Genomic DNA, 24,875 nt, shown 5'->3' with positions numbered 1-24,875 from the left:
GTTGTATTCAAACGAGAGTTTTAAGAAAATGTGTAATAGAAATAAAATTGGTTGGGGAGACTGGGAAACTAATGGTCAGCACCACATAAAAATCACCAAACTACATTTTCACCAAAATCTTTAATGTATCATTCATTTAGCTCATTTATCATTAGTGTAGGATTAATGGGTGACATTGGTCATATAATCCATAATTTATGCAAAACAAATCAAATCAAATCCAAACATAATTGATATAATAAAAATTTGTATCAGAAATAACCTAGCAGAAGACAAGCAGACAAAATATCTCCATATCTTACCCTCAATCATCAACAACTGACACAAAAGCTAAGCAACTGACATTATCTGGCGTAAAATATAGTTTTGCAAAAGAAAGAATGAAAATTTAACATGTATCAATAAAGTAATAAGACACTAGTTTTTACATCTTTTTATATCTTACCATCCTCAATTCGATCAATATTATCGAGATCATCAATACTAAGAAAAGATGGAACTACTCCTTTGAGCCAATCTTCAGTACAAATAAGTGCTTCCTCACTAGCCGATGTTAAAGAGCTACGATATGCATCAAGGATCCTGCCTCCGATACTGAAAGCTGATTCAGAGGCTACACTGGATATCAGTATGGATAAAACCTCTCTTGCAAGTATTGGATATCGACTTGAATTCAGCTTCCACCACTCTAGCACATCAAAATTTGGAGGACGATTTTCTGCTTCTTCTTGAATATACTTATGTAATTCTGTCTCTGATGTGCTGTGTAACACCCTTCTACCCAACGACATATTTAAATAAATTATCAGAGTACAACATGTAGAAGAGTTTACATTTCCTACAACATAACACTTCATCGCATCACAACATATAACATATTATTTATTTTATTAAAACTTCGCAGCGGACAACAACACAAATATTATCATTCATCATATAACACTTCATAATAATGTTTCAACATTATCTCAACAAAGCATCTCAACATATTAGTCATCATAAACAACGTAAATAATAACCAATTATCTATCGAATCCCATAACCCCGGTGTCACATGACCAGAGCATTTGACTCGACTCCGTAGAATAACTCTACACTTATTCTTCAAACCTCAACAATAGCTACTCCTCTTTATCTGCACATTGCTCATCATAGATGAACATAAACACATGCAGAAGGGGTGAGAATTACATTATTAAATAATAATATAACGACAGAAATATAAACATAAATATATTTCACATATGCCAACACAGCTCATCATAATCATCATAATCAACATACTCATGAACATCAACAAAACAACATATCAAATGCAATGCACACACCCATGCATGACTCAACACGACTCGGTATACCCATTTTGTGACCAACTACAGGATCACCACTCCCAGATTCATCACCATAGAATCCGAGTTCCCCGCAAGGAACCAAGCCTCTCCACAAGCCCGGAGTCAACAACATCATTGGAACTCAGTCCGTTCATCACTAGGCATCGGCCTTTCATGAATGCATGCACACCAAACATGCATCATAATCAACATAGCAACAACAGCATCATATAGTCATGTTATCATCATCATTAATAGCATGACATACAACTCAACAAAACAACAACAATATTACAACGATATCACATCTGGGAGTTTAAAACGCGAAAGCTGTCCGTCAAACTGATATGGCGAACGCCATTAGGCTAATGGCGAACGCCATTAGCGTTAAACGCTCTTATTCTGGAAAAACTGTCCGTCAAACTGATATGGCGAACGCCATTAGGCTAATGGCGAACGCCATTAGCGTTAAACGCTCTTATTCTGGAAAAACTGTCCGTCAAACTGATATGGCGAACGCCATTAGGCTAATGGCGAACGCCATTAGCGTTAAACGCTCTTATTCTGGAAAAAAGCCCAAATGGCGAACGCCAAAGGCATAATGGCGAACGTCATTTGGCTGTTATGTGCATAAATAAGATTTTAAGTGCGGAAACAGTGGACGCGCGGGCTTCTAAGCATATAACTCAACAAAACTCACAGATCGGAGAATTTCCATCAAAACCCCAAACTTTCCCAATCTCCCTAAAATCCCCAAAATCCATCAACAATCCAACATATATCATGAATTTGCTCGCATATTATCGTTTAATAAGGTTCAGACCCCTTACCTCTTTGGATTGAAGGAAGTTCTGAGCAATCTTTGGCCTTTTCCTCTTCCTTCTCTTTCTCTTCAGCGTTTCTCCCTTTCTCTGACTCTGAGGCAAAAATACGTGAAAACACTCTGAGTTCTCACCTTGGCCTCTTTTATCCACTTCCACTTTTACCCTTCCACTCTTCATATTCCATTTATTTTATTTATTTAATTATTATTAAAATAAATAACATCTATAATAATAATAATAATTCCCAATATTATTTAATAATTCATTTTACCTTCAAATAATCATATTAAAATAATATTTAAATTAATCTAACAATATTCTGGGTGTTACAACTCTCCCCCACTTTAGAAGTTTTCGTCCTCGAAAACATACCTCAAGCAAATAGAGCCGGATACGACTCCTTCATCTGATCTTCACGCTCCCAAGTCAAGCTCTCACCAGCTGGACCTCCCCAAACAACTTTCACTAGAGCAATCTTCTTACCTCTCAGGGTCTTCTCTTCTCGGTCATCTATCCGAATTGGCAACACCTCAACGGTCAAATTATCCCTCACCTGGATATCATCCAACTGAACAACATGCGAAGGATCCGCAATATATTTTCTCAACTGAGATACATGAAACACATCATGCAGATTAGAAAGCGATGGCGGTAAAGCTATCCGATACGCCACTTCCCCAACCCTCTTCAAAACCTGATACGGACCCACAAACCTCGGAGTAAGCTTTTTAGACTTTAAAGCTCTACCCACACCTGTCGTCGGAGTAACTCTCAAGAACACATGATCTCCCTCTTGGAACTCAAGTGCCTTCCTCCTCTTATCATGATAACTCTTCTGACGACTCTGAGAAATCTTCATTTTCTCCTGAATCATCTTAACCCTTTCAGTCGTCTGCTGCACAATCTCAGGTCCGAGTACAACACTCTCACCTGGTTCATACCAACACAATGGAGTTCTACACCTCCTACCATACAATGCTTCATATGGAGCCATACCGATACTAGCATGAAAACTATTATTATAAGTAAACTCCACCAACGACAAATAACTATCCCAAGAACCACTTTGCTCCAACACACAAGCTCTCAACAAATCCTCCAAGGATTGGATAGTTCTTTCAGTCTGACCATCAGTCTGAGGATGATAAGCTGAACTCAACCTCAACTTAGTCCCCAACGCTTTCTGCAAACTTTCCCAAAATCTAGAAGTAAATCTGGGATCTCTATCAGACACAATACTGGATGGAATACCATGCAGCCTCACTATCTCCTCAATATACAACTCTGCCAACTTCTCTAAAGAGTGATTAATCTTCATCGGCAAGAAATGCGCCGACTTAGTCAATCGATCCACAATCACCCAAATAGAATCATTACCTTTCACCGTCCTCGGCAATCCCGTCACAAAATCCATGGAAATGCTATCCCACTTCCATTCAGGAATCTTCAAAGGTTGCATCATACCTGCCAGTTTCTGATGTTCAATCTTTGACTTCTGACAAGTCAAACAGGCATACACAAACTTAGCAACATCTCTTTTCATACCAGCCCACAAAAACAACTTCTTCAAATCTTGATACATTTTAGTTGCACCTGGATGGATACTCAATCCGCTCCTATGGCCCTCTTCAAGAATACTCTTTTTCAATTCAGACACCTCAGGAACACAAACTCTACCTTTAAATCGCAGGATGCCATTCTCATCAATCTCAAAATTACCACCATTACCCTGGTTAACCATAGTAATATGATCAACTAGAGCGACATCAACTTGCTGACCATTCCGAATATCTTCCAGAATTTCACTAGTCAACTTCAGCATACCCAACTTTACACTATCAGCGGAAACTTCACAACCCAAACTCATATCACGGAACTGTTCAATTAACTCAAGCTCCCGAACCATCATCATAGACATATGTAGAGACTTTCTACTCAGCGCATCTGCAACTACATTAGCCTTACCGGGATGATAACTCAATTCAAAGTCAAAATCCTTCAGTAATTCTAACCACCTTCTCTGCCTCATATTTAACTCTTTCTGATCAAACAGATACTTCAGACTCTTGTGATCACTGAACACTTCGAATCTGGAACCATACAGATAATGCCTCCACATTTTCAACACAAATACAACAGCTGCAAGTTCTAGATCATGCGTAGGATAATTCCTCTCATGAACTTTCAACTGTCTAGAAGCATAAGCTACAACTTTACCATTCTGCATCAAAACACCACCAAGACCCATCAAAGAAGCATCACAATAAACAACGAAGGACTCACCAGGATTAGGCAAGATCAACACTGGAGCACTGGTCAACCGCCTCTTCAACTCAACAAAACTCGCTTCACAAGCTGCATCCCACACATACACTTGACCCTTCTTAGTCAACTGCGTCAACGGCAATGCCAACTTAGAGAAGCCCTCAATAAATCTGCGATAATAACCAGCTAACCCCAGAAAACTGCGTATCTCAGTAGCAGACTTCGGAGTCTCCCACTGTAATACAGCATCAACTTTAGCAGGATCAACAGAAATCCCACCACTCGAAATCACATGGCCAAGGAAACTCACTTCCTTCAACCAGAACTCACATTTAGATGACTTTACATATAATTTCTTTTCTCTTAACACCTGCAAAACAATTCTCAGATGTCCTGCATGCTCTTCTTCCGTCTTAGAATATATCAATATATCATCTATGAACACCACAACAAAATTATCAAGGTACGGATGAAATATACTATTCATATATTCCGTAAACACACCTGGAGCATTAGACACACCGAACGGCATCACAGTGTATTCATAATGACCATACCTCGTACGGAAAGCAGTCTTCGCAATATCATCTGACTTCACTCGGATCTGATGATAACCCGACCGCAAATCAATCTTACTGAAAACATGAGCTCCAACCAACTGGTCCATCAAATCATCAATCCTCGGCAATGGATACCGATTCTTGATAGTCACCTTATTCAACTGCCGATAATCGACACACAACCTCATCGTACCTTCTTTCTTCTTCACTAACAATACTGGTGCACCCCAAGGAGAAACACTTGGACGCACAAACTTCTTCTCAAGCAATTCTTCAAGTTGCTTCTTCAATTCAACTAATTCAGTTGCCGACATTCTATAAGGAGACATCGACACTGGACTCGTACCTGGTACTAAGTCAATGGCAAATTCGACTTCACGTTCTGGAGGTAAATCACTTACATCCTCCGGAAACACATCCTGAAATTCACAGACAACAGGCAAATCTACACTCACCACTTTCTTATCCGCTTGCAGAGACGCAAATAAAGCGAATATCTGAGCTTCATCTTTCACAAAATCCCCCACCTGCCTAGCAGATAGAAATCTTGCCTCATCATTCTCACCAACTTCAGAAAACCGCACCGTCTTCCTATAGCAGTTGATAAACACGCCATAGAATTCTAGCCAATTCATTCCCAGAATAATATCAATTTGGTGCAAGGGTAAGCACACCAAATCAATCACGAACTCTCTCTCAAAGATCGTCAAATGACAACCTCGACAGACAACAGAAGTCTTCACAGAACCATTAGCAGGAGTATCTATCACCATACTTCCGCCTAGGGACGACATAATCACACCAATCCTGGTCGCACACTCATACGAAATAAACGAATGAGTAGCACCAGTGTCAACAATAGCAAGCAACTCAACATTATTAATCAAGCAAGTACCTTTAATCAGATTATCTTCTTTAGGAGCTTCAGCCCCACTCAGGGCAAACACCCTACCAGTAGTATGAGCTGCAGTAGCCGCCTTCTTCGGTTTCGAGCACTGCGAACTGATATGGCCTTTCTCGCCACAATTAAAACATGTCGGACCAGCATCCTTACATTCAGTAACTCTATGACCAGCCTGACCGCATCGGAAACATCTCAGCACTTTCTTGGTACAGCTATCAGCACGGTGGCCTGGCTCGCCACACTTGAAACATTTACCAGCTATGGGAGATCCTCCCCCACTTGGCTTCTTCTCATCTACTACTTTCTGCTTACCTTTACCATTCGGAGATGCATAAGGACTACCACGATCCTTATTCTTCTTCTCACTAAGACTCTTGTAATGAGCAGTCCTAGCCTTGCTATCTTCATCAAATATCCTGCACTTATTAACCAGTGTAGGAAACCTACGAATCTCCTGGTAACCAATGCCTTGTTTGATCTCGGGACGCAACCCGTTATCAAACTTGACACACTTGGATTCCTCAGCATCAGCATCATTATAATGAGGACAATACTGCACCAGCTCCTCAAACTTCGAAGCGTAATCAGCAACAGACATGTTACCCTGCTTCAGTTCTAGAAATTCCATCTCCTTCTTACATCGCACATCAGCAGGAAAATATTTCTCCAGAAAGACCGTCTTGAACCTTTCCCAAGTCATCTCAGCACCTGGTACTTCAATTCTCTGGCGAGTGTTATCCCACCAGTTTTCAGCCTCTTCAGATAACATATGCGTACCAAACTGCACCTTCTGTGCTTCAGTACACGTCATCACCCGGAAAATCTTCTCAATTTCCCTCAGCCAAATCTGAGCACCATCTGGATCATAGCGCCCTTTGAATGTAGGAGGGTTATTCTTCAGAAACCTTCCCAAATTCTTAAACTCGTCGACCGGCGGATTCTGCTGCGCCTGCATAGCCTGCGCCATAGCAGCCAAAGCCTCAGCAATCGCACGGTCATTTTCTCCAGCCATACTCTGCCCAACACAACCACCACCGTTAAATATCGACAGTGTCATTTACACTAATCGACCAACAGGGAAAACATCACATTATGACTCGACTGGACTGACTATGCTCTGATACCACTAATGTAACACCCTTCTACCCAACGACATATTTAAATAAATTATCAGAGTACAACATGTAGAAGAGTTTACATTTCCTACAACATAACACTTCATCGCATCACAACATATAACATATTATTTATTTTATTAAAACTTCGCAGCGGACAACAACACAAATATTATCATTCATCATATAACACTTCATAATAATGTTTCAACATTATCTCAACAAAGCATCTCAACATATTAGTCATCATAAACAACGTAAATAATAACCAATTATCTATCGAATCCCATAACCCCGGTGTCACATGACCAGAGCATTTGACTCGACTCCGTAGAATAACTCTACACTTATTCTTCAAACCTCAACAATAGCTACTCCTCTTTATCTGCACATTGCTCATCATAGATGAACATAAACACATGCAGAAGGGGTGAGAATTACATTATTAAATAATAATATAACGACAGAAATATAAACATAAATATATTTCACATATGCCAACACAGCTCATCATAATCATCATAATCAACATACTCATGAACATCAACAAAACAACATATCAAATGCAATGCACACACCCATGCATGACTCAACACGACTCGGTATACCCATTTTGTGACCAACTACAGGATCACCACTCCCAGATTCATCACCATAGAATCCGAGTTCCCCGCAAGGAACCAAGCCTCTCCACAAGCCCGGAGTCAACAACATCATTGGAACTCAGTCCGTTCATCACTAGGCATCGGCCTTTCATGAATGCATGCACACCAAACATGCATCATAATCAACATAGCAACAACAGCATCATATAGTCATGTTATCATCATCATTAATAGCATGACATACAACTCAACAAAACAACAACAATATTACAACGATATCACATCTGGGAGTTTAAAACGCGAAAGCTGTCCGTCAAACTGATATGGCGAACGCCATTAGGCTAATGGCGAACGCCATTAGCGTTAAACGCTCTTATTCTGGAAAAACTGTCCGTCAAACTGATATGGCGAACGCCATTAGGCTAATGGCGAACGCCATTAGCGTTAAACGCTCTTATTCTGGAAAAACTGTCCGTCAAACTGATATGGCGAACGCCATTAGGCTAATGGCGAACGCCATTAGCGTTAAACGCTCTTATTCTGGAAAAAAGCCCAAATGGCGAACGCCAAAGGCATAATGGCGAACGTCATTTGGCTGTTATGTGCATAAATAAGATTTTAAGTGCGGAAACAGTGGACGCGCGGGCTTCTAAGCATATAACTCAACAAAACTCACAGATCGGAGAATTTCCATCAAAACCCCAAACTTTCCCAATCTCCCTAAAATCCCCAAAATCCATCAACAATCCAACATATATCATGAATTTGCTCGCATATTATCGTTTAATAAGGTTCAGACCCCTTACCTCTTTGGATTGAAGGAAGTTCTGAGCAATCTTTGGCCTTTTCCTCTTCCTTCTCTTTCTCTTCAGCGTTTCTCCCTTTCTCTGACTCTGAGGCAAAAATACGTGAAAACACTCTGAGTTCTCACCTTGGCCTCTTTTATCCACTTCCACTTTTACCCTTCCACTCTTCATATTCCATTTATTTTATTTATTTAATTATTATTAAAATAAATAACATCTATAATAATAATAATAATTCCCAATATTATTTAATAATTCATTTTACCTTCAAATAATCATATTAAAATAATATTTAAATTAATCTAACAATATTCTGGGTGTTACATGCTGCACTCATTTGATTGGTATAATTCAGCGCAATGGTACGGATCATTAACTGCATTAAAACCACTTGATATATTAACTGAACTACCTAGATGAGACACTGCCCTACCAGAGTATTAATCAAAAATAGACTTCAAATATCAATCCAATTTGGTTTTCAAATATTCTGCATCACTAGTACCATAAATCCTAGCTGCCATCCATACCACAAGCTTCATTTTACATCTAGGGTCTAATACCTTTGCAATCAATAACAACATGTTAAGGTGGTCAGGTTTTCCCCCATTATTTATTATACTTTTCCTTCATCTTTATAGTCATTGACCTTACCTTTTGATCTTCCGAATTACACATGTTCAGAATGCTTCTTCCTATCAAAGACATATTAATACATCCTTAGTTTCTGTTGATTAATAACAGAGCAACACAATTCTAAAGAAAAACTACTATGAATATGACTAACCTATCAAAGACAGGTGAAAACATAAACTCCAGATAAAATGTTTTAAGAAAAAGTAATAAACACAAAAGCACTTACACATATCGTGAGAAGCTAACTACTGGATCTTATCTCTACATAAACTACTCAGGGTAGATACAAAACAACATAAAAGATAGAGTAAACTGAAAGTCCTGCAATGCAGATAATAACTTTTGTTTTTGTTGCAGTTACCATTCAGCAGAAGAGAAAGGTGATGATAGGCTTCAATGAGAGTGCATTTGCAACATATCAATAATATATTTACGATGTTTTTGAATAAACTTCTCAGAGGATTTCTTGTGCAAAAAGAAACATCAAAATAATTTTGAGATAACTATACTTTTTTTTAAAACAACAACTTCTTGTATATGCTTTTTTTTTCTAAAATAAAGCAAAATCCCTAAACAATTATAATAATTTGAAACTACTGCCAATAATAACAAATCATTTTAATCTAAACAGATCAAAAGACTCCTTTGATGTACAAAAACTCAAGCATTCCCAAGGATACCCACATTAGAGGACATCAATACAGTTCTTCAGCAAATTCTGTATCCAGCAAAAATGATTAAGACAACAATATGTAAGTTATTTCAATTCAAAGTGAAATTGAGAGCAGAAAATATCAAGTTTACCTCAAAAAGAGTCGAGACAAGAGTTTTTACGAACAAGATCCGAGTAGAGAAGGTGAAATCGAAACCGAGTGAACATGAAACATATCGAAAATGAAATCGAGTGAAATTTAAAATCAATTGAAATTGAAATCGAATGAAAATAAATAGAAGGTGAAATTGAAATTAATGTTGAGTTTGAATTGGAGAGAAAAATGGTTTAGGATTCACATTTCACATATTTGAGAAAGAACAAGTTAATGTTAAAATGAAAATATTATGATAGTAGTAACTGTTTAAGAAATATTAAAAAATTATAATTAAAATATTTATCATTTTAATATAATGATTTATTAAATTTATTGAATTTGTTAAATAGTAGTATTTATATTTGGATAAAGTTGTGGAAAGAGTTTATAAGAGTTTAAACTGATTTTTAAGTTTAATTAGATTAATTGAATTAGTTAAAATAAATAATTTAATTTATATGGTTCAATTCAGTTTAGAATAGGTATTTGGATCCGTTAACCAAAATTTTGAACACCCCTAGTTCAAATGGACTGACAGTTGTTCGACTATTGTGTTTAGTGGAGAAATTCTTCTGGATTTTCTGTTAAAAATTATTATGCCAGGATTTCGGAGATTTGCAAGCAGAATTCGGAGCTAGATGAGACTGTTTTGGTTGCTTTGGAGAATTTGTGGAGGACAAAAGCGCCAAATAAATTCTTGATTTTTGGTTGGAGATTAATTTTGAATCAGCTTCCTACTAGTATTAATTTTGAGCGCCGCAGAGTCTTGAGTGGTTTCCACAATGTGGTGTGTTCTTTGTGTGGGGGGCTAGTGAGAACTCAAATCATCTTTTTTTAAGATTGTTCGGTTTCGGAGGATTTGGTGCGGATCGGAAGACCTTCATTTTTGTTATCTCCTTTAGATAGTATCCAGACATCGGTTAAAACTAATCTAAAGGTGGATTTCAGATGAATTTTCGGCTCGACAGTTTGTTGGACAATTTGGGTGTGTAGAAATTCTATCATTTTTATGGGGATCGTTAGTCAATTTTGATGGATTGGGTCTGATCAAACATTTGTCGTTGAAGTGATTTATGGTTGTACTTAAGTCGGGTTCTAAGCTTTCTTGGTCGGAGTGGTGCGTTAGTCCGACATCGGATTTGATTTAGTTCGTTTGATCGTCCGATTTTAGGCTCTTTTCGTATTTTGATTGTATCTTCATGTTGCACTCCTTATGCATTTTAATTCAATTGCTTAAGAAAAATAGATTTCACTCTTTCACTGTTTTGAACAAAGTCATGCTGACCATAAAATAATTAGCAACAAAATGTTAAAGAACAAAATTTGAATAATAATAATAATAATAAAAGTTTGAATATAAAGTAGATAATCTAAAAAGGAGTAACACCTCAATTTCAAGGGAGAGAGTTTGTTCCTACAAAATCAACAACATAAGAAGCACTTATATTAATTGTGTCGTAAGAAAAATTACTTGAACATGCATCATGAAGTTTTATAAATAAATAAAGGGTTAAAATTAATATGAGATTCAATGTGCGATGTATTGTTAAATTTGACTAATTTTAAGAACATTATTCAGTCAACTATCAAATTATTATTACTTATCAATTGTGAAGGAGAGGAATTTATTCAAATTTGTATGGCTGCTGTACACATTACACAAGTTCATTTTTATCGTATCAATACACTTGTTTTAAACTTCTAACAAGATTCATCTCCTTAACTATTGGTCAATATCTTAGTCCTCTTGATTCAACTATTTTTGAGTATGAATAGAGCTACAATATTCTTATATGATGATTATAAGAAAAATTAATTACACCCACACCTAGTTTTGATATCTCCAAGAGTATTTTTTATGAAAACTCAAATTTATTTATTTAGTTTAAAATTTTGAATAAAAGTCAAATTTTCACATTTTGAAAAAACACAAAGATAAAGATATAGACATGTTTGAATAAGAATTCGGATATTTTGATTTAGTTTTGTAAAAATATTCTTTAGTTTTTAAATTTTAAAAATAATAAAATTTGTTTGATAGTCTAATTTCACAAAATTATTTATAAAAACTCTTTTCTATTTAACAGTTTTGAAAACTAAAAAATTAAAATAAATTTTTAGAGGTTTTAGTTTTTAACTTTAAAAAATAAAAGATGAAAATAAAATTAGTACACTTTTTCTTAAGAACAAATTGACACCATTGTATATTAGTGTCACTATCTCTCTCCTATTTTTTATTCTTATATACTTGATATACTTGTACGAATTTCAAAAATACACTAAGACATCTATTTGACACCCAATTTGAAGTATACAAATATAATTTCTATTTTATTAATGATAAATTTATAATATTGTATTATTATAAAATAGTATTTTTATTATTTTTTAAAGTAAAAATCTTAAATAATTTTTTTCTTCAAAACTATTTTTTAAAATTATTTACAAAATAATTTTAAAAAATTAAAAACAAAAACTCATTCATACAAATTTTTAGTTTTTAGTTTTTAAAAACTATTTTGTATATCAATTTTAAAAAATAGTTTTAAAGAAAATAATAAAAGAAAACACATTTGATAAATCTTACTTTAAAAAACTATTAACCTTAAAAATAAAAATTGAAAAGTAAATAGGACCTGAAATTATTTAATAAACAAAAGTAGTATACATCAAAATAGTCACAATATATGGTGAATAAAAGGTATGACAATAACATGTTATTTATTTGTATCTAGAACACATAACTAGATGTTGATCATTATTACTAGAGGAACTAACATAAACAACAAAATTTAAGACACTCTTTATAAGTTATATTGAACAACATGAGTTATATTCTAGTATGCTTTCAAGTTCAAATGGCACATCTTTGTTTGCTTGTTTAATCTTGTTTCACTTGAAAATTTGCAAGATTCACAGTAACGATGATAAATCCTTTGTCACAACCAAAAGCAAGTCTGCAAAATATAGCAATGTGTGCTCAATTAGTAAACTAAAAAATAGAATTCATTGTTAATTGTCAAAACAATATTGAGTTTAAAAAATTACTGAGATGATCCTTTTTTGTATCCAATACTCCATACTCTCTCAAGACCAAAATCCAATGAAGTTTCAAGCCTGTAAATTATTAGAGATAGCTATTAAAAAAATAAATATGAACTAACATAAAGTTATTATTCAACACACTAGTAAAAAAAAATATAACAAATTCCAAAAAATACTTATATACCTGAATGTGGCATCATTCCATATTTTAACAGTAAAATCCTCTGAAGCTGTAACTATTATAGGAATCTCAGGATGAGCACATATTGCTGTAACATTGTTTTTGTGTCCTTCAAGTGTTTTTATGCATTCTTTAGAATCATAATTCCATATCTGTTGAAATATAAGTTTACCTTAGGATAAAATTAAATACCTCAAAAAGATGAATGAACTAAAAAAAGAGTAACTTATATGCAAACCTTGGCAGTGTAATCATCAGAACCACTTAAAAGATATTGCTTTTCATTATTCTCAAAATAATCAACACAATTAACTCCTTTCGAGTGTCCTTCAAAGGTGAAATTTGGAGTTGAAGAATCAATAGTCCAAATCTAAAAAAAGAGAGACAAATAATGAAAATTTAAAATAAATATATATGAGTGCAATCTAGAAAATAACATCAAGATAATATCAAATTTAGATACCTTTAGAGTTCCATCTAGAGATGTACTAGCAAAGGTTGATGGATCTTTAGGGTTAAATGCCACTTGCATTACATAATGTGTGTGACCTTCAAAAGTCTCATCACAAGACCAACCTTTCTTCCAATTCCACAATTTCAAAACTTGATCATCAGAAGCTGACACCACATATGGCAGAAAAGGATGTATATCCAAACTCCTTATATAATCTTTATGTCCTTCAAATTCTATTATCTTTTCCATTTTTTCGTAATTGTAGACGCGAATATATTTGTCGTCCGTCGCTGCGATTATCCAATTTTCACGAACAATAAACTTTGCAGATCTCACTATAGGTCAAACAATAACAAATAAGAAACACATCAACATAACTTAAACTAAGAACAATAATGTTACATTGTGACATTTATTTACCTGGTGATTCACTAATTTTGAGAGACTTCTCTTCAACCTGTGTCACAGTAACAAAATTAATGTCAAATATAACTTCTTCAACAATTTAAAATTAGTTATTTGCATGAAAAATAATTATTTTTCGGTTCAAAGCTCAAGTTTAATTATTTACCTTTGTTTGATAGTTCCATATAGAAATAGTTCCTGAATATAAACCTAGAAGAACCCTGCATGAAAAAAAATAATATATGTAAGTGCTTGTAATAATAACAACTAAATGTTACACTCAGAATTTTCACGAGAAAAATTGATAATATGAATATGTTTATTCTCATGTCATATAAAAGAGAATATATATTAAAAAAATTACCATGGCTCAGTTGGATGCATATCAACAGATTTCACTCTTTCACTGTTTTGAACAAAGTCATGCTGATAAAAAAAAACAGTTAACAACAAAATGTTGATAATAATAATAATAATAATAATAATAATAATAATAATAATAATAATTTGATTATAAAATAGATAATCTAAAAAAAGTGTAATACCTCAATTTCAAGGGAGAGAGTTTGTTCCTACAAAATCAACGACATAAGAAGCAATTTTATTAATCATGTCATTAAAAAAATTACTTGAACATGCGTCATTAAAGTTTCATAAAAAATTAAGGAAGAAAATTTGGAAGAAAATTTTAAAAAGACTAAACATGATTAAGTTCAATAAACTACATAAATTATGACTAACCATATTAGAAATTTGGTGGTTTCAAATTGAATTGTTGATCCAAACGATTGCTAGAACGTTATTAAGTGGTAGAAGATGTTGGATTTGGTTGGAGTATTTTTGTGTTTATATAGTTAAGGATGCTTTGCAGTTAAGAAATGAAGAGTTTTTTTTCTTATGAACTTCAAAGTTGATGTATTGTTAAACTTTGACTAATTTATGAACAATTATTTAGTCACTATCAAATTATTATGATTACTTATCTATTAAGATATCATGCATGTGATGGGAGGAAAATGAGTTTATTCAGTGCACTTGTTTTTAACTTCTAAGAAGATTCATCTCTCTATTGATATTTGTCAGTCAATATCTTAGTCCTCTTGATTCAACATTTTGTGGGAAAGAAATAGAGCTACGATGCTTCTTAACATGACTTTTCAACGTGAATAAAAGTATTACAAAACTCATCCAACAAAATCTTATTTGATCATAGAAAGAAAAACTAATTACACCCCCACACCTACTTCTGATACCTCCAACAAACCAAGTGAAATTATAAATAATTCCTTCTGAATTTTATTTTTATGGAATATGAGTCAACTTTTTACTAATTAAATTTATTTTTATTAACTCACAAAATATTTGTGTTATGTTAAGTGTTTGCAAATTATAAAATAAATAATATATATAATTAAGTAAGAAACATAATATAAAATATAATTAAAAGTTAAAATAAAACAACATAAATAATAAAAGATATATTTTTACAAAATGACTAATAAAATATAATTAGATTAAATAATGAATTTAATCAAAAGCAATGTTTTAAAAATCGGATTGGTTATCAAACCGAAACAGATAACTCGGTTGAATAAACCGATTTCTAAAACAAAATTATATGGTTATTCAATTGATTGAATCAGATGACTCAATCTTTAAAAAAATCACAACACTTATTAATTTTAAACATAGTCATCACACACAATAAAATAATACAAAATACAAATTCAAATAAATTTTGAGCAAAGTTTAATTAAACATAAATTAAAAAAATAATATATTGTCTAATAAGGTTAATTTTAAAAAAGAAAATTTATTTCAAATAAGTTTTAAATAAAGTCTATTTATATTTTAATTTATTTTTAAATTATCAATAAAAATATTATCAAAACGGTGTTGTTTTGTCTAGAAAAAAAATAAGCATTTATTCCGTCAATTTTTCATAACCGTCAATTTTTCGATTTTGACCGGTTCATATTGGTTCAATAACTTATTTGATCGAACAATCAAATCAAATTGATGACCCCTCCGAAATTTGACCTACCAGTCTCATGGCCAATTTCTAAAACACTGACCAAAACTTATCCAATCTTACCCGTGAACATTCAGAAAATTCTAAAAATTTCAAATTATATATAATATATATATATATATATATTATATATATATATATATATATATATATATATAATATATATATAATATATATATATATATATATATATATATATATATATATATATATATATATATATATATATATATATATATATATATATATATATATATATATATATATATATATATATATATATATATATAACGATACCGAAATAACAAAGTATAGTTGGTTTTTTGATCGGGAAGAAACCTACAAGGGTAGAAAAAAGGGAAACAAGAAGAACAAAACAAGATGGTTATTGTTGAAATTAAACCCAAAACTTTGAGTAATTCTGAGTCAATCTTGATGAACAAGATTCAATCAACCGATCGAGTTCCCAATTATTCTTCACTCTTCACTCTTCACTCTTCACTCTTCACTCGAGTGAATTAATCAATATTGGTTGCAAAATTGTATTGTTGCATAATGATGACGAAAACAAGAAAATAAAATTGAATAAGAAAGAAGGTTAGGGTTTGACGGAAATTGGAGAAGAAGATGATTTCTACAGAGTCTCTCTTTGCCCACAGCCTATGAAAAATCTCGTTAATTTTGCAACTGCAAGTGATTACAAGATTGTTATCAAAATAGGGGTTACTCCCTTTATTTATAATTGAGCTAGCTTTCTCCCTAAGCTAAAGCCCAACAACTACAAAGGCCCAAAATACTTATTTGGGTCTAAGTCGAAATCCTGTGCCAAGCAACATGCTTCGACACTTCGACATCGAATACAACTCGATGCACACTATATGTTTCGACACATCCTTGTTTCTGTCGAGCACTACCTGCTTCTACACAAGGAATTACAATTCACTACACCACCTAATTCATTATGTCTAAGCTATCTACATTCATCATAGATCTTAACTTCTTAAACGTTTTGACATGCACTCTTTTCGTCATGATATCTACAATCCGATTCTCGGTTCTACAGTATTCCAAGTTCAGCTTCGCTTCTGCTACCTACTCTCAAAGATAGTGGAACCTCATTTCGATGTGCTTGCTTCGTCCATGTGCTATCATATTCTTTGCTAGATTGATAGCATACATGTTGTCGATCTTCATGGCAATTGCTCCCTGGTTCTTACTTATAATCTCTTCGAACCATCCACGTTTCTTGACATGTGTAATACCCCAAAATTTACCCTTCATTTTTCTTGGAAGCATGGGATTTTGTTTCACATCGCATTAGCATCATACTAGGTCATACTCATTGCATACTACATTAGTGACTTGGGAAATCAGGGTTTGATTGGTCACTCCTCACCAGAAGGAGCCTACACAAAGCAAGACTGAGAAATGAACTTCATTCTCCAAATATACAAGTCTCAAGGGGTTCCATATGTCTTATTATGGTCCCCAGTTCTTCAGTGGAAGATTCAGAGCTCTCAGAGTGTGCATCTGCATTTAATCAAGAAATTAGGGTTTCATGGATATCTGCAACAGGCAATGTTTGATTGGAAGTAGAGGGTGTCATTCATGTCATGATTATAGAGGCATCTTGGCCTAGGAAGATTCACAATTATCTCACAAAGATCCATTGACAATCAGTTCCTAGTCATTTTTGCCCTAAACTAGGGTTTTGGCATAAAATCGGTTTATTTCTGATTCCTTGGGTGAAAATTATTTCCATGACCCTCCATATGTTCACAAGGGTCCACATACAAAAAATCAGCTCTTTATTTGAGCCAAAGGTGCTTCAATTGATCAATGGAATCAGGAATCAGACAGTTTGGGAAAAGTCAACTATGGGGCCAGAAAAGTCAACTCCTGACATTTTGAAAGTGGAATCTCAAAATTCAGGCCTAAGGAATCCTACATGTGAAATTTGATCAAGGTTGGATCATGGATTCATCATTTAATCAGGAGTTTGAAAAGTTACTAAATTTGGAAATAGTTGACTTTCCATTTAAGGCAAGTTTTCAAGGTTTTTGCACCCACTTTAAGCCTATATTCCATCAAGATACAAGCTCCATTTGAAAATTTCTCCAACATAAAAGTTGTTCCTCTTGTTCCAAGCTTTCTATAGATATAAATTTTGTTTCATTTGGATTAAAATTGAGAAATTTATGCTTGGTCAAAGTGAGACATTATTTTAGATTTGTCAAGACTTATGGGCCAGATTTCTTTCACTTCAAGGCATCTTTTGAAAATACTTTCTTCATGACAGTTGTACCTTGATATGTCCTCTTTCACACCTTTTTGGAACCACCCCATTTGGATCATTGTTTTGGAAGATACACTCATCTAAAGTTGGTATCATAGGCTGAATTTTTTGACAACATTTAGGCCAAACTGGCCCAACCATTTTGCAGCTATGGAACCTGAACTTTATTGCTATTTTTCACCTCTTTCCACTCATCATTTCAACTTGTGTTCAACATGAAAGATGTTAATCTCCATGCCCTATTTCTAATGTTTGCATTGCCTTGCCATTTGGTTACATATTCATCAAGATACAAGGTCTTAAAGTCACCCTGGTGGACTATTTTTGTGTTGCACAAGCCAAACCAAGTCAGACCACCAAAAACGACCAACATACTTTTTACCTCATTTGGCCATTTGCTTTTGGTTCATTCACTTAAGTTTTGCCACATTTAGCCATTTCATTTCACACCCCATTTTTGCACATTTTGTTCATGACTCAAAACCAACATTTCAAGCCCATTAGCCATCATTAAACCCTACATATATAAACATCAAAAACCCTAATCAGAATAGAGGCTGCTATTTTCAAAGGAGGCAAGGCAAGGAGAGAAAGATCAAGTGTCATCTTCCATTTCATAAGTTTCTTGAAATTTCAAAGCTTCCATTTTTCTTCCATCCTCTCCAACATCAAGAGGCAGTGGACCTTGCATCCACTAGGTAAGTTCACTCATTCTCTTCCATGGCCATGAACATCATGCTTGCTCATTAATATTTCATGCTCACCATTAATACTTACCATGCTTATGCTTGCAACTTTTTTCTTTTTCCATGCCATGCCATTATTTCCATGCTTATTGTTTATGTTGTTATTGTGCCATGCTTGTCCATGAACCCTTCAATATGAGACTTTGCTTTAAGTTGGAATTTGGTAACATTTATTTTTTGTTGAATCTGGATGCATGAAGCCCCCTTGTTGTTCGCTTTTCTACATGCTAAAGTCATTATTTTTAACGAAACAAAGCACCATTGTGCTCTACATGTTCCAAACTCAAACTTTGATTTTTACATCACCTCATTTGGAGCCCTGTAGCATTAGTTATGTTGTTTTGAAAATGGAGGAAATGAGCTGCATTTTTCATGTGTGCTGAATCCGGGTGCATGAAGCCCCCTTGTTGTTCGCTTTTCTACATGTTAGAGTCATTATTTTTCATGAAACAAAGCACCATTGTGTTCTACATGTTCCATACTTGAACTTTGATTTTTTACATCATCTCATTTGGAGCACTGTAGCGTGAGATATGATGTGTGGAAGTTGGAGAAAATTTCCTGCGTTTTTGCGTTTCCTTTCATGCATGCATGCTGAGTTTTTTTTGTTCCTTGAAGAACGGCCACGTGGCGCTCCATACAGCGGTTCGATCGCCCGCCTGTTTCTTCATCTTGTCCGTCCACCTCATTTTTTGTCTCATGTGACTAAAGCTCCCCATGACCAATTGACTTGATGTTCACATAATTTATTTAAATGTTCAGTTTTTTATTATTTTGGTCACACCAGAATTCTTCATGGACTGGGCCTTGGCGCCCCACTGCTATTTCCACCCCATATGCCTGGCCCATTGCTATTATACCACATTCACATTTATTTCCTTTTTTAATTCCACATTTAATTTCTGTTTTCATTTTAATTAATAAAAATATTTTATTTGTTCATAAAAATATCAAAAATACTTTTTACATTTCTTAACGTTTTATTTAATTTATTTAATTTTTATTTTCATATTTTATTTAATGTTAATATTTTAAATTAATTATTTGTTTCAAATAGTCCATTTTAACACACATTTATTTATTTATTTTATTTTTATGACTTAGAACTATTTTTAACTTCTGATTTTTGGGATGAGGGTTGACCAATGTCTCATGGTCAACGTGACCTTTTATTGGAATTTTATTTCTCATTTTCAATTTATTTTGGATTTATTTTTGACCTAGTTTGCTTGGTTGACTTTTCATTTGACTTCTGTTTTATTTCAATTAATTTGTACACTAATTTTCATTATTTTTGAAATCTTTTTGGGGGATGATGATATCCTGACCCCACCTTATTTATTTTAATTTTTCATAATTTTTGTGATTAATTTACTATTTATTCTTGATTTATTTCTAACCTAGTCTTGTTGTTTGACTTTCGGTTTGACCTTTATTTTGATTCAATTAATTCAATAACCAATTTTCATTATTTTTGAAATCTTTTTAGGGGATGATGATGTCCTGACCCCACCTCATTTAATTTATTTTTTAATAATTTTTTGAATTAATTTACTATTTATTTGATATATTTTTTAAGTTGACTTGACTTTTCGGTTGACTTTTCTATGATTGATGTTTAACATAGGGATTACTTAGGGCAATTGAAGAGATCTTTTGATCCTCCCTTGTTCATCTCATGTGCCACATATTAGAGGCCTTTCATCTTGATTTTATTTGATCCTTGCATCATTTCCCGATAAATTATTCATTGGTTCTTTGTGTGCATAGTTTCACTTGTCCGATTCATCTGATATTTGTTATACTCGTTTCTTTCATCCATGCTTCCATTGTTTGATTGTTTAACATGTTTATAATGTTTATGCATTGTTTAATGCTCATTCATTTCATTCTTTTATTATTTGATTTGATCATACACTTGTTTATATATCTTATTGATTGTTAATTGTGGCCTACTTGTATGGTGTATGAGGCTTATATTTTTATTGTTTGATTGCCATGAACAATCCCCATTCATAACAAATGTACCCCTCTCCCATTGAAGTGTATAATGTCTATTCTTTCATTCTTTATTCATCTGTTAATACAAGAAATAAAATGAACGTCCGATAACCATTTCATAACAAGATTAAAATCTCGATCCAACGTCGAGTAATCATTTTCAAAACCTAACAGAACCAACACGTATTCATTCATTCCTTTTGTAAGTCGATTTCTTCATGCATCACCATTTCTCTTGTAAGTCGATTGCTTCAGGCATCGCCATCTACCACCTGTAAGTCGATTGCTTCATGCATCGCCATCTACCCTTATCCTCTCCTTGCTCCAATCGTCGATTCTTGTTCCGTTTAGGTAGCACCCATTAGGTAGAACCCTTTGTATGATAATATAGGTAGAATTCCCTTATTCTTTTGTATGATAACATAGGTAGAATTCCCTCATTCTTTTGTATGATAACATAGGTAGAATCCCCTCTTACTTTGCATACTAACATTAGGTAGATGTTCCCATTTGTAAATCCTAACACTTAAGTCCACATTGCATGACAACTCTAGGGCAGAGCTTCCCCATTCTTTTAGACCTTCTGTGCGTCTCCGATCCTGTGGCATGTCACTCCGTCCTATTGTAAAGAGGTAACTGCCTAAGACTCGATTCAGCGAGCTGCGACACCTGCTGCTAGGACGTGAACACATTGCCCACTCTCCTTTGACACAACTGGTGTCCTCCTTTGTAAGTCCATGTTCAGATGGAAACCCGTAGTTAGCCGAACTACGGCAACTCTGATTCTCATTCCAGATGAGATACGTAGGCACGAGACGCGATGTCTTGTCGAGTTTTTGATTGACAATTAACAACTAATCTTTGTTTGCTTTCGCCGTCGTTGCGATCTTTTCTCTCGCCCTCGTTGCGATCGAGACATTCCCTTTCTCTTGCCCTAGTTGCAATCGAGACCCTTGTACCCGTAGTTTGTTGAACTACGTTTTGCTCTGATTCTCATTCCATATGAGATATGTAAGCATAAGACGTAATGTCTTAGCGAGCACACTTCTCTTTAGCCCATAGGTAGCCGAGCTACGAAGACTCTGATTCTCATGTTCAGATGAGATACGTATGCAGTGGATGCGACATCCGTGCGAGTCATTTTTCTTTTGACCTTTCTTTTAGTAAATAGTACATTAGATATTACACACACCCTTTAGACAAGAACAACAAGAGTGGATCCCGTAGAGTACTACGGATGCGTAGGGGTGCTAATACCTTCCCTTCGCATAATCGACTCCCGAACCCAAGATTTGGTTGCGAGACCTTGTCTTTTCCTTTCCTTTCTCCAGGTTTACTTCGAGCGTTTCCTTTCCCTCCTTTGGGATAAATAACGCACGGTGGCGACTCTTCTGTCATTTCTTTCTCGCCGGTTGTTTTTTCGCACTCTATATTTTTCAGGCTGCGACAACATGCACAAAGAGAAGCAGTTATGTACTCTATTTCACACGACGATAGTGCCACTATTGGGTCCTTTCTCGAAATTCAAGCAACTGGTGCACCACCTATCATAAACCCATAACCAGCTATGGATTTTCCATCCTTAGTATCTCTACACCAACTTGAGTTGGTGTATCCTACTAGCTTGCATTCTTTTCCTTCATCATTTGCAGGAAACAAAATTCCATAGTCGAGAGTTCCTTTCAGATGCCTTAGTATCCTCTTCGTCGTTTCTAGGTGTGATATCTTTGACTTCTGCATGAATCTACTCACTATACCTACACTGTATGTTAGATCAGGCCTTGTGTGACAAAGGTATCTAAAATGATCCAATAAGTCTTATGTACTGCGTTGGATCGACATCATCTTCATTTGTGTCTTTCGACAGTTACAATCTGGGCTTAGCTGGAGTCGAAGTTGGGTTGTAATCTTGCATCTCAAATCTCTTGAGTATTTCACCTGCATATCTTCTTTGGTGCATCATCAAACCTCTACCACTCTTGTAGAATTCAATGCCAATGAAATATGAGATATTTCCCAAGTCAGACACTTCAAACTCCTCACTTAGGTCATGTTTGAAATCTTCGATCTACTTCTTGCAACTTTCTGTTAATAACAGGTCATCGGCATAGACACATAGCATAAGCAAATTCCTTTTCCCTTATAAAGTTATCTATCTTCTTATTCCAAGCTCTTGGAGCTTGCTTAATTCCATACAGGGTTGTGCAACATACACTTCTTCATCTAAGGGGCCATCCAGGAACGCATAATTCACGTCCATCTGACATGTGTGCCAGTTGTTCACGTTTTCTAGACCAACAACCAACCTGATTGTTTCGATCCTAGCAACATGTGCAAAAAATTCATCAAAGTCGACTCCTTCCTTATGAAGAAATCCTTTTGCCACAAGTCTTACCTTGTGTCGAGTTACTTCACCTTTTGGATTCAACTTCACCTTGTATACCCACTTCATATTGATTACCTTATTTCCTTGAGGCAATTCAACAAGTGAACATGTGTCGTTGTCTTCTATGGACTTCAGTTCCCCATTCATTTCTTTCACCCACTTCGAATCCTTCAATGCCTCAATTGTATTGACTGGTTCGACATGTTCATAGAAAACATAATGTACCAATTCACCTTCATCATCGACCACATCATCTGATGTAATCACACATTTTTACAACCTTGTAGGCATGTGTCTTGTTATTTTAAGTCTGCTTGTGCTTGCTTGACCTCTGACTTCTTCTTGTCAAACTTCTCTTTCGAATTCATTACTGGTTCTGCATATAAGATTCTCACTGAATCTTTCTTGACATTTTCAGTCCAATCTCATTCCTTAAGCTCATCTATCATCACGTCCCTGTTGATCATTACTTGCTTGTTCATTGGGTCGAACAACTTGTAACCTCCAGTCAAATGATATCCTATTAGGATCATCTGACTCGACTTGTCATCAAGTTTTCTTCTCAATTGATCAGGCACATGTCTATGTGTTGTAGATCCAAATACTTTCAGATGACTCAAGCTAGGCTTGACATCAGACCAACATTCTTCTGACGTAATTCCATCTAGCTTCTTTGTCGGGCATCTGTTCAAAATATATGTTGTTGTCGACACAACCTCTCTCCATAATTCTTTGGGTAGATGCTTTCCTTTCAACATACTTCTCACCATCTTCATGATGGTTCTATTCTTCCTTTTTGTCGTTCCATTCTGCTGTGGAGTGTAGGGTTGCACCACCTCATGCACAATCCTTTCTTTCTGACATAACTTGTCGAAGTCTTTCGATACATACTCTCCACCACCACCAGTCCTTATAATCTTGAGCTTTTGACCACTTTGTCTTTCGACCATATATTTAAACTTGGAAAATACCTCGATCACTTCACTTTTCTTCTTGATCAGCTAAGTCCATAGTTTTTGACTGAAATCATCTATGAATGTGACAAAGTATTTGCTACCTCCAATCGAATCCACCTGGATAGGACCATACACATCAGAGTATATGATTTCAAGAATTGCCTTCGAATTGCTTCCTACATCCTTGTTGAACTTGTTCTTGTGTTGCTTCACCTGGACACATTCTTCACACACTTCATTTGGAATGTCGATTTCCTATAACCCTGAAACCATATTCCTTCTCTTCATATTTGTGATGTCTTTGAAATTGAGATGGCAAAGTCTATAGTGTCATATCCATTCATCCCTACTAGCTTCAGTTGCAAGGCACTTGTGCTCCATCACATTAAGTTCAATCTTGAAGGTTCTATTCTGAGACATAGGTGCCTTCAAGATTAACCTTCCACCTGAGTCGAGAACTCTCATCATCTTGTCTTTGATTGAAACTTTGTAGTTATTTCCGACCAACTGACATATGC

At 34.8% G+C, this 24,875-nt stretch overlaps 1 protein-coding gene across 1 annotated transcript; it reads right to left on the bottom strand.

Annotated features, from left to right (window-relative positions):
* Positions 1-12,520: 12,520 nt before the first annotated feature.
* On the bottom strand, positions 12,521-14,847 carry LOC127087510 (coatomer subunit beta'-2). Its single transcript, XM_051028400.1, has 10 exons — positions 14,682-14,847; positions 14,486-14,512; positions 14,305-14,366; positions 14,107-14,161; positions 13,956-13,992; positions 13,545-13,870; positions 13,320-13,451; positions 13,085-13,233; positions 12,904-12,972; positions 12,521-12,812 (listed from the first exon to the last, which is right to left on the bottom strand). Exons 1-10 carry the CDS (start codon positions 14,682-14,684, stop codon positions 12,737-12,739), a joined length of 936 nt encoding a protein of 311 aa, XP_050884357.1. The 5' UTR covers positions 14,685-14,847; the 3' UTR covers positions 12,521-12,736.
* Between the last annotated feature and the right edge of the window lie 10,028 nt (positions 14,848-24,875).

This window comes from Lathyrus oleraceus, chromosome 5 (genome assembly GCF_024323335.1).
Source record: "Lathyrus oleraceus cultivar Zhongwan6 chromosome 5, CAAS_Psat_ZW6_1.0, whole genome shotgun sequence".
In the NCBI taxonomy this organism is placed as follows: Eukaryota; Viridiplantae; Streptophyta; class Magnoliopsida; order Fabales; family Fabaceae; genus Lathyrus; species Lathyrus oleraceus.
Note: the sequence above shows the minus strand (reverse complement) of the source record. Positions and strands in the feature narration are given on the sequence as shown.